Raw genomic sequence first — 11,360 nt, 5'->3', positions numbered from 1 at the left:
GTGTAAGCTATTGTGCTATTTTTCCACCAAGAATTTGATAAAATATATTTAATTGATTCTTACAAGTGTACATGTCTCAGCGTATCTTACAGTACAAACATAAACATGATTATGTGGGTTAAGTGTATCACTATGCAACATATAATTCAGCTTTTCCATCAATAAATAGACTCATGAACTCTTCACCATCCACGGTTTCTTTCTCTATGAGAAGTTGAGCAAGCTTGTGAAGGATGTCAATGTGAGTTGTGATAATTTGTGTTGCCCTAGAATAGGCTGTCTCCACCAGTTCCCTTACTTCCGCATCCACTACATCTGCAGTTGCCATGGAGTAATCTTTTTGTGTTGACATCTGCAATTCCAATTATTTGAAATGGTGAGGAATGTACATAAAACAATGGGAATCAATTGCCATTAAATCACTTAACTTCTTTGAGTAACTTCTCGGATTCAGAATTGATTTTTAAGAAAAGAGAAGTTTATCTAAACATGCTATGATGTCGGGTTTCTGCCTACCTGTTGACCCAAGAATGGATTTCCACCAGCTCCACCAATGGCAATTTGTCCAATTTTCTTGCTGAACCCAAATCTCTCAACCATCTGCCTCGCCACTCTTGAAACTTGCATAAAGTCATTTGATGCTCCGGTAGTGACATTCTCCTGGCCAAAAATCACCTCTTCAGCAACCCTGTTTTGCCATGTAGATAGATTATTAGCAATTTGTCATGTAATCTATTCAAAAGCTCAAAATCTTGGATCTCACATTTACGAGAACATGTCCCTTTAAATATACAACATCATAGTAGCCAATAACAACACCGGTAGTGAGTAGCAAATATCAAAATGTAAATCTAAACCAAATAAGGGTAATGTGCATGTTTCAGTGGACTGCAGGGTACACTGACCTTCCACCAAGTGCAACTGCCATCTGATTTTCCAAGTAGCTTCTACTGTATAATCCAGACTCGAGTCTCTCTTCGCTGGGAGCAAAAAAGGTGAGACCACCAGCTTGACCACGAGGAATAATGGATATCTTGGCAACAGGGTCATATTCAGGCATTAAAGCACCTACTAGAGCATGGCCAGCCTCTGTAAAATCATAAATAAAGAACAAAAAATTGGGTTAAGAGACCCAAACAATGCTACCAAGCTCATGTATAAGTATATAGCATACAAAAATACACACCATGATAGGCTACTAATTTCTTCTTCTCTTCTGAAACAACAGCATTCTTCTTTTCTGGTCCAGCAATGATCCTCTCAAGCGCATCAGATATCTCATCCTTGCTAATCTCCTTGAGGTCACGCCTAGCTGCAAGAATAGCTGCTTCATTCATCAGATTCTGCAAATCAGCCCCTGTGAACCCTGGGGTTCTCCTGGCAATCTTATCAAAATCAACATCTTTGGCAAGTGCTTTTCCTCTAGAATGCACCTGAAAGAGAGCATGGGCAAGTTAATTCACACACACAGAAATGTAGCTGCAAACAAACTTCATTGCAATCAAGGTTATGCACTACAACAACATTTCCAAAACTAGACAAAAAGTAAACTAAGAATTGCTTAGGCAATTAGATTGATAATGTGATTGGTGGTGGCGCTTAATCCAAAGCATGCTAAGTCCACAAGCTACACTTTACCGTGTGTGTTTGATTGAGTGACGGACACAGTATTATAACCGACTTAAAAGCTACGCTATAGAGTTTCTTGTAAGAATTGATTCTAAAACCCAAATCAATTATGTGAAGAAGCTTCTGGTGTTAGAATTGATTCTAAAGAAAAAAGAAGCTGATACAAAATGCTACTCATGCTATAAGTGCATGCTTGTAAATCTTTCTACAATTGACTATAAAACCAAAATCAGTTCAGGAAAAATGCTTCTGTTCTGTAGTACCAAGAGTGATCCAAACATGCTATAAGAGCTTCTCATCAGAAATGATAATGAGGTTTCACACTGTAGAACCAAACATGCTATGAGTTACTAAACATTTCTAAAACTAAACAAAAAGCAAACTACCAATAGCATTGACAATTAGATTGATAGTGCTCTCACTCAATTTAAAGCATGTTAAGTCTATAAACTACACTTCATAGCTTCTTAACAGAAGTAATTATAGAGTTTCTTACACAAAACCAAGCATGCTTTGAGTTACCTGAAGAATTTTGACTCTTCCTGCAACATCAGGTCTGTCCACAGTAACTTGCCTATCGAATCGGCCAGGCCTTAGCAATGCTGAATCAAGAACATCAGGTCTGTTAGTGGCAGCCAAAACAATGACACCAGAGTTTCCAGAAAAGCCATCCATCTCTGTCAAGAGCTGGTTAATTGTCTGCTCCCTCTCATCATTCCCACCACCGAGCCCCGCCCCTCTCTGCCTCCCAACAGCATCAATCTCATCAATGAACACAATGCACGGTGCCTTCGATTTCGCCTTCTCAAACAAATCCCTCACCCTGGACGCACCAACCCCCACAAAGAGCTCCACGAACTCAGAAGCCGCGCACGAGAAGAACGGCGTGCCGGCTTCACCAGCCACCGCTCTCGCCAGAAGGGTCTTCCCTGTTCCCGGTGGCCCAACCAGAAGACACCCTTTTGGAATCTTCGCACCCAGCGCAGTGTACTTGTCAGGATTCTTCAAGAAATCAACCACCTCTTGCAACTCCAGCTTCGCCTGATCAGCACCGGCCACGTCGGCGAAGGTCACCCCTGTTTCCGGAACCTCCTGAAACTTCGACTTCGACCTGCCGAAATCCATGGGTCCTCCGAGCCCGCCGGGTCCTCCAGGCCCGCCCTGAGCTCTACGGAAGAGGAGGAACAGCCCTGCAAACGCAAGCACCGGAAACAGCAAGTTCCCGATGATGCTGAAGAGCCCATTACCTGATTCTCCTTCAGAGACGGAAATATCGACGCCGTTCATTGCAAGGATGTCGATGAGGTCAGGGTCGTTTGGCACAATAACGCCGGCGCGGCGGCCATCGACGGCGGTGAGCTGAAGCGCGGAACCGTCCTTGCTGAATCTCACGCGCTCGACCTTGCCCTTCTTGACAGCGTTGAGGAACTCGCTGTATCTCCACTGGGTCCCATCGGGGAGGTCAGAGGAGTTCTGGGATTGCGGCTTGGGTGCTGTGAGGGAGAGATTCTGAGCAAACGGTGAGGAGTTTGCGGCGTTGAGTTGGCTGGGTTGCGGTGCTTCGATTACCGGTGGAGGAGGGGTGGTGTTTTCTGCTACTGCAATAGCTTCAGGGGCGGTGAAGCTCGCGGAGGAGAAGATAAGGGCTGCTAAGGCAGCTTGTGAAGATGCCAATTTGAGTGGTTCGGAGAAATTGATGTTTTTCTTGGGTTTCTGAGACCATGTGTTGAGACATGAGGGTAGAGGAAGTGATTGTTTGGTTGTTTTGGGGGTTGGGGGTGATAACAGAACCTTGGTTCCTAGGAAGTTTGTGGAGAGCAAAGCACTGGTTGAGAAAGCCATGGTGTTTCTTTCTTTCTTTCTCTCCTCTATCTAAATCTAAACTATGTTGTGATAATGATCAATAATATATTGACTTGGAAGTGTGGGTGAACTGAGGAGGGTTAACAAAAAATCTCAGAAATAAGAAGGTAATGACTAAAGATATATATATATATATATATATATATATATATATATGTACAGGTTTCTGTGTGTGAAATCGAGATTTGATTTCAATTACGTCTTCAATTTTGTGTTTAGAATCAGTGGTAAGAGGAAAGCTTACCTGCTTGAATCCATGCCATAAATTTTGGGTGGTGGCTATCTCTCATACACGTGGCCTGGGCTTCATTCGTTTATATACCGCAAGCCCAATTTCTAATTTCTAATAAGAAAAGTAAATATCAGGTCAGGGTTAAATTACCATGATAATAGAAGACTTTAAGTATCTAATCTAAAGTTTGATTCATGTGTGGTGTGTATGGAAAAATATTTATTGAATATGTCTTCTCACTTAACGTGATCTCAAAGTTATCCAAGTTTGTGTTGAAAATATCGTGTTCTAAAATCAAAAACGCAAGTTAATTTTTACACCTTCAGGTTATAAAAACTTGTTATGAGAATTTGCGCTTAATTTCTTTTGGTTGTGAAGGTGGATGACAACATAATGAAATGTTTGGTGGCCCAAAGGTCATGATGGTGCTACAAGTTCCTTGACGAGGGCACCTGCAAAAGACATCTCAGTGCTTAAGTCAGTACAACTGTTGGACTCTAAGTGCAGATGTTTGGAATAATACGCTATCTAAGTGAACAATAAAATTTATATTTAATATTCATAGGCTAGGAGTTCATGAAGGTTGTTCCTGCATGGCTGCAAGTGTGAGGAAGGTCCTTCAAGTTAGACTTCTGAGTGGGCAAAGACCTTTGGTTGTCCTACCCTAGTTCATTGTATCTCAATCTTTAGGTGATCGAGCGGACATGGTCAGCCGAAATGTTTGTTCTTTAGTCATTTAGTCTGACTTTTTAGCGAATGCCCTTATGCATGTCTTTTAGTCCGCTAAGATGTCCTCAAATTGAGTTTGACTTTCAAGAACTGTGAAACCTTAAACACATATCACATGCTTTTTAATTACAGGCTTTCAAGAACACGTAACTTTGTATTATGAGAATTAGACCTTTGGGAAGATTAACTTAACATACCTTCCGGGATTTCAGAATCTAATAGTAAACTTAAGTAAGGGCAATTTAGTATTTACAACATTAAAGAGCTGTGAGAAATTGAGTAATAGTGGTCTTAAATTGATCTCCCATATCATACAACAATGTGAAGCCCAATCAGCCCAATGCGTTAAGTGGACTTAGAACAAAAAAGCCTAATAAATTAACCCAGTGCGTTAAGCTAGTCTTCGTGTTAGTTCAATTCCCCCCAACCTGAAGCTGAAGCTGCAGTGCAGTGTCGCAGGGGTCACTTCCTAGTTCCTACAACCGCCATCGTGTTCCTCAGTGTCTACTGCAAAAACGAAGCTTGAATCGCAGCGAGGTAAACCAAAACTCAAATTAGAACGAAGTGTATTCTCTCTATGTTCAATTACTATACTAACTTGTGGATTGTGTAATTAATCTCTTACAATTTTGTCTATAATTTTGCTTTGCTTATAATCACATTGGGTTACCATTGTCTACAATTTCGCATTTGCACATTAAACTTGAATCGCATTTGAAGGATTGTTTAACTGGTTTTAGGCATTAACAGAGATTCTGAGGTTGTTTGTTTTACTGGATATATATATATATATATATATATATATATACTTAGTGCTTACATTACATATCTCATGGCCTTTTGATATTTATGTTGTTACTAATATTGGAATATATGAAATATTTTGGGTTCTGTAATTGTATAGGCATTCTGTAATTCTACTTCTGTGGTGTAATATCCTGTTATAATGTTTGAATCATGCCTTGGGATACCGTGTCAATATTAGAAGTTGGAATCATAACTGCTTGTATCTTGCTTCATTAGCTTAAGTTTCACCACTACTGACTGATGCATGCATTGAATAAAAAGGGTGCTTGGGAAATTCCTCTATAGTGGTTCTTATTATAATGTTTGTTAGGATAAAGTACTTATGTAGAAAACCTTCGCTATTAATTGGTTAACTACTAGTGTAATAGAAATAGGGTGTTACATTTTTGTTCTGCTCTACAGGTAGCTAGGTCAATGGATGTTGATGCATCAGACATAGAAGACGAGAACAACAATGACAATGCCGCCACCAAGAAGTCGAAACACCGCAAGAGGAAGGAGTACATGCACGACGACGATGGCCATGTGGCAGCACGAAAGAAGCTCGCGGAGAGGATTCTCTTGTCGCTGACCAGGCCTTCCTACATTATCGGGCTTGGTCCCAAGCCTTTGAGGTTGGAAAATCGTACGAGGCTGTGCTACCTGCTTCGGAGGCTTGTGAAGCAGCACCACTGGGTCGAAGCTAGCGGCGTTCTCAGTGCGTACATGAAGGGAACCCTTAATGACACCTCTCCCTTCAAGAATCGTTTTAAGTTTTGGGTATTTCACTTAGCAAAACCTCTGTTTCCTACTTTCCTTTCACCCTCCTCCTAAAACTGTTACACTTTTTGCTGTAAATTCTTCTATCACTGGTATCCTGCACTAGTTTATGTCTTTATGAACACCAGAATGTATTGCTGTATATATGTAGGTTTTATTGGAGCTTCTTAAGCATGTGGAAAACCAATCTATTAATCCAATGCAGATCAAGAATCTCTATGATATTTGGTCAAAGAAAATTGGATCAATCAAGAATTGGCCAATAGAGGTATGCTCAGAAAAAAAATTCCCCTTTATGTTTAATGTTTAGTAATTCACTTTAGCATCTATCAAAATTATAGTTGATAAATAAATTATATTTTGCACTTGAGACCTTTTTTATAAATCTATTTTGCCAACTTCATCGTTAAGTCTTCTGTTCTTGAAGTATAATTTTACTTGTCAAGCAGAGCAGATATGTAGTTCATTTGGAGTTAATGTTATTCTGTCTTGCGCGAAGCAATGCTGGGGATGCATATCAGATTGCTCTATGGTACGTAATATTAGTTTTTAATGCTTAGTTCTTTGCCTCTGTAGTGAAATGTGTGTTGCACCATATCATTACTCATCGTTGGTAGGCAGGGTGGTCAAATGGTTGTATGCCATTATAGTTAAAAATTATATTGGCAGTAATATATTATTCTGTAAATTGTATATAGTTTGTGTAGCTGGTAATGTTTTAATGATCATCATTAATCCTCCTGACGTTTAAGAATAATGTTTTAATCTTAAGCATGGACTATGGTACTTGTTATGAAACTAGTGCGTGTACCGCGCGATGTACATGGATTTGTTTGTCTGATTGTGAGATTTTTCTGAAATGATATCTTGATTCAACAAAAGCCAAAATCTTATCTTGCTTGGTGAGTCTAGATGGATCAAATGATGCCATAATGTCCTGTCAAAAAATTTCAGCTTGACCAGATACACTTTACATGTTCTTTTATCTTGTGTGATATAAAATGACACCAAATGCAAACTTATCATTGAAAATGAGTTTTTTCTTTTATTAATGATGGTTTCTCTTAAGATTGCATGGCTTAAGAAATAGTGTTATAACTAAGTTACTGGGATCAAATCTTTTTTCTCTTCTCTAATTCCCTTTACTCTCTCTGTCTCTCTTGTTTATTTTGTCTTTTGGTTTTTTCTTTAGCCTTGAGCAAGAAAAAGTTGATATTGATCTTGTGTCAAAGATAATTATGGGTTTAACATTCTATAAGCTGTGGTATTCTTCTATCCCCAAAGAATTTCAGTGGAGAGATTCAGACCAATTTGACTTGCAAGAGAACTCACGTATGGAAGGAACCTCATTCAGCAATGAAGTTGGACAGTCAGATACAGTTGAAACCCACATGGCTGACTCCCAATTTCAATGTGATTTAGATGCATCAGTCATGAATGATAGGAAAATTTCTAGGGAGGTGGGCGTCAACGAAGATACGGCAGTTTTTGTGGAGGATGATAATCACCATACTAGAGAAAAACCAGATCAGACCTTTCAGCTGCAAGGTTTTTACTTGAATTCTGAAGAACGTCAAGGAGTGGGAGGCCCTTTTTCTAACAGTGGAGGTCTTACACAAGACACCTTGCATGCTCTTGGTAAGTTTTTTATTTCCTGGATAATCATGTACATGTGAAAATATATTCTTGTGCCAGCATACCTGTATGAGAATGGACAATGACACATACCTGTATATGCATTTTCCTTTTTTATTTATGGACTTTAGTCAGACTGAAAATATTGAGTTTTCTTTTGCCCGTGTGACAGATATAAACCACCTATAAATAAGGTGTATCATAGTAGAAACAAGAATTTTTGAGTTATTGGGCCTGTGTTACCGGTACCCGAGGCTTAGCAGTTAGTTTTGGGCATTAATTAATTGGCCTATGTAAATAGTTAGTTAGTACTCCTATGTTTGGAATAGGTAGTTGACTGGTTGTACAGCTATTCTTTTGGAAATGAATTAGTTGGTGCAGAGAACTGACCTCTCGAAAGTCAGTAACTCTTTGTATCCATTTCTTTCTATTGAAATAAGAATTTTCTTCCTTTCTTCTCTGATCTAGACCAGTTCACTGTGATTACCTTGACAAGGCTAGATTGTAGTTTTTCTCTTGCCCATGATTACTTTTTCTGTTGCAACCTCTGATTAAGTCTCAATCTATATTACAAAGCATTTCTAGGTTTGCATAGTAATTACTCTTTAGTTCACCAGTAACTTTAATATTGATCTTATGCATTTACTTAGGGGGGCTTGATTTGTGGTTGTTTCCCTTGCGCTTTTCCAACGAGGACAGTTTTGAGGAGTTCATGTACAGGCACAGAAATCCGACTACTGACTATTATAAAAATGCAGTAAAATATTTAGAACAAGCTCTCGACTCAAATCCCTCTGCATCAGCAGCATTACTTCCATTAATACAGGTATGGAGCATACATATCACATGATTTTGGAACCACTTAAGTATATTTTTTATTTTGTTAAAGTAATTATTCAGTAAACTAAAAATGAGGTTTAGAACTGTAGAAGTGAATAATGATAACTGTTGCAATTAACCAAGATGCTGTTGTCAACAACAAGTGTTTTCTGTCTTTTCATGTTTAAGTTGCTTGTGTTGCAAACTTGCAATGTCATGGTCATGCTCCCATGCATGCAATATCATAGCTATTTCAGTTCACTTTGTCCTTGTCAAAGTACCTCAGCTTAGCTAAACTAATGACAATAACAACCATAAGACCATTTCAACAAATTAATGAAATGAAAGGAGGATATAAATTCACTTTATGCTTGAAATTGATAGTTTATGGAGTGCACCTAAGTCTGAATTCTTTCTAAGCATTTAGCTTATAGGTAGGCCATAAGCTATTTATATAAGCTCTCCCAAACACTTGCATAAGTGCTTATGCTATAAGATAAGCTCAAATAAGCTCTTCCAAACAGGGTCAAATTGTGATTTGCAACCTTATCGTAGGCTTCCTTTCTCGTATGCATCTACTATAAAGTATAAACATTAAAAATTATATGACAATTGTTGTTTACATGGAATTATTTCTGAGATATTAACAATTGCTTCAATTTATTTTATGTTGCCAGCTGCTGCTTATTGGAGGTCAAGTGGATAAGGCTCTTACTACACTTGAGAAGCAATGCTATAATTCATTTTCTGTACTCCCAATCAGGTAAACATCCCTTATATCTTACTATTATTAATGTACATATAGTCCTTAAACCAGCAATATGAGATCAGTAAGTTGTGGTATTTTACTCATAGTACCTTTTAGTTTTGTTCATAAAGTTACTGATGTACACAATTGCAGATTAAGGGCTGCTCTCTTGGAGCGTTTTGATCGAAACAACCCTCTCTTGCTTCATAGCTGTTTGGAGGATATATTAAAGAAGGATCCAACATGCCACGATGCTTTAAGAAAACTTATCAAGATACACCAAAATGGTACTTTCATTCCTAATAGTTTGTTTTATATGATTTGAATAATTTTTGTGTCTCTCTTGCATTGAAACCAATCTTAGCTTGAAAGTGAGTTGAAATAGATGTGCGATGAAGAAGTGGGGAAAAAAGAAGAAAGAAAAGTGATCTTGAAAGAGTTGGAGACTGTAACTAATTTTGGAATTACTGAAGAACTTCCAGTTTCAAATTAGCTTATATATTCTTTCTTAACCTCTTCAAATACTAATAACTATGCTGTTCTTTGATTGGAGGTTGTCACACCTTGGCCCCATAGGTTTAGAAATATTTGCCAGTGAAAACTCTATTCTTCTGCTACAGACACAGAAATACCATTATATGCCAATGATATACCATGGCCATGCCTAGTTCAATAATTGATTTATTTTGATATTTTGTAGGAGACTATAGCCTCAAATCTCTTCTGGAAATGATTGCTTTGCATTTAGATGCTACTGATGCAGAATACAGTATATGGAGGGTGTTCTCTTCATGTTTCTATAAACAGTCTCTCTGCGAAAAAGACTGCATGTCTACATGCTCCATTCAAAATGAAAATGGGCAGGGGCAACATTGTTCCTTTAACAGAACCCCAAAAGTATTTACAGAGGGTATATCAGGAAAGTCATGGAGACTTCGCTGCAGGTGGTGGCTAACAAGACATTTCAGCAATAGGAAGCTAGAATCAGATATTGAAACTGGTATATATTTTGATTTTAATTTTCAACAAACTATTTTACAATATGATCCAATTATATACATTCTTTCTCTAAGATGGTAATACCTAGGAGATTAAACTCTTTTAATGACGCTGTTTGGCTCCTATCAAGTGAAAAGACCAGTTTAGAGTGCAAAGTAAATTATTACAACCGTTGATTGAGAAATCAGCAGTTATTTTATTTGGATTATATACTTGCACATGTATAACAAACTATGATGTTATTTAAATTACTATCATTGATATCTCAATACTTAGTGATAGCTTACTTCACACACTAAAAGTGACTCTTCAATTTTGAGGAGTCGAATCCTCCTACCACTATTATATCTAATAGTGTGAATTTTTTTACATTGGCTGTATCTCAATTTCACTAGACATATTTCAACACACTTGCACGCTTTATTGTTTTATCTTAGCCATTTTAATTTGTTCTACCAATTTTTTTATGGACCAGGTGATTTGCAGTTACTCACATACAAAGCAGCATGTGCATCGTATATGTATGGACAGGAGATCAGCTATGTTTCTAAGGCTTATTCTCATTTAGAAAAGGAAAATTATAAAGACTTGCTGTTGTTCTTGAATGAGCAAAAGGGAAATTCTTTTGGATTTTATTAAAAATATCAAAAGAAAGCCACATATATATAAGATAAAAATATGATTTATATTTACTTTCTATTTCTCAATTTCAAAAACATTTTTAAAACTTATTTTTCATAAAGAAAAAAAAAATTATTTGAACAATACGTGACTTGAAAACAAAGAACAAAAGCTAAAAATATCTCAGATGTTTAAAGATTTTAGTTTTAAAATTTAAAATAATATATTTTTATAAGAACATATTTTCAAATAGTTCATATCAAACATGTTTTTTTTATAATTGTTTTCTAAAAATGTAATCAAATACATCTTAAAATGTTTCTATTTCTATTATTCATGTAAAGCTTTTTCCACTATTATTGACGTGTAAATGACTCATCGTAAAAGATGTTATAGTTTTATGGATAATAAAAACAAGCTTTTACAAGTGGTTGTGATAGTCGTTATATATAATGTTTGTTGGCGAATGCTAGTTTCAATTTTTAGGTGCATAGAATATGTATGTTCCTAAATAATATG

The 11,360-nt window shown here is 37.2% G+C and overlaps 2 protein-coding genes across 2 annotated transcripts; one reads left to right on the top strand and one right to left on the bottom strand.

The window, feature by feature from the left end:
* Positions 1-18: 18 nt before the first annotated feature.
* On the bottom strand, positions 19-3,614 carry LOC130727877 (ATP-dependent zinc metalloprotease FTSH, chloroplastic). The gene is made up of 5 exons (XM_057579150.1): positions 2,152-3,614; positions 1,187-1,433; positions 906-1,089; positions 517-688; positions 19-352 (listed from the first exon to the last, which is right to left on the bottom strand). The coding sequence occupies exons 1-5, from the start codon at positions 3,469-3,471 to the stop codon at positions 131-133; spliced, it is 2,145 nt and encodes a 714-aa protein (XP_057435133.1). The 5' UTR covers positions 3,472-3,614; the 3' UTR covers positions 19-130.
* A 1,237-nt stretch (positions 3,615-4,851) lies between these two features.
* Positions 4,852-10,989, top strand: LOC130727876 (uncharacterized). The gene is made up of 10 exons (XM_057579149.1): positions 4,852-4,990; positions 5,663-6,019; positions 6,171-6,287; positions 6,469-6,551; positions 7,212-7,657; positions 8,305-8,480; positions 9,151-9,236; positions 9,375-9,508; positions 9,922-10,221; positions 10,696-10,989. Exons 2-10 carry the CDS (start codon positions 5,675-5,677, stop codon positions 10,857-10,859), a joined length of 1,851 nt encoding a protein of 616 aa, XP_057435132.1. The 5' UTR covers positions 4,852-4,990; positions 5,663-5,674; the 3' UTR covers positions 10,860-10,989.
* The last annotated feature ends 371 nt before the right edge of the window (positions 10,990-11,360 follow it).

Source organism: Lotus japonicus, chromosome 1 (genome assembly GCF_012489685.1).
Source record: "Lotus japonicus ecotype B-129 chromosome 1, LjGifu_v1.2".
Classification (NCBI taxonomy): domain Eukaryota; kingdom Viridiplantae; phylum Streptophyta; class Magnoliopsida; order Fabales; family Fabaceae; genus Lotus; species Lotus japonicus.
The sequence above is the reverse complement of the archived record's forward strand: the minus strand, read 5'-3'. Positions and strand labels throughout refer to the sequence as shown.

Coding starts and splice junctions, on each gene's coding strand:
- LOC130727876 (XM_057579149.1), top strand. CDS start 5,675: ATGGATGTTGATGCATCAGACATAGAAGACGAGAACAACAATGACAAT. Junction 9,509..9,921: donor TATCAAGATACACCAAAATG/GTACTTTCATTC, acceptor GATATTTTGTAG/GAGACTATAGCCTCAAATCT. Junction 10,222..10,695: donor AGAATCAGATATTGAAACTG/GTATATATTTTG, acceptor TTTATGGACCAG/GTGATTTGCAGTTACTCACA.
- LOC130727877 (XM_057579150.1), bottom strand. CDS start 3,471: ATGGCTTTCTCAACCAGTGCTTTGCTCTCCACAAACTTCCTAGGAACC. Junction 689..905: donor GCAGTTGCACTTGGTGGAAG/GTCAGTGTACCC, acceptor ATGGCAAAACAG/GGTTGCTGAAGAGGTGATTT. Junction 353..516: donor ATCCATTCTTGGGTCAACAG/GTAGGCAGAAAC, acceptor TTGGAATTGCAG/ATGTCAACACAAAAAGATTA.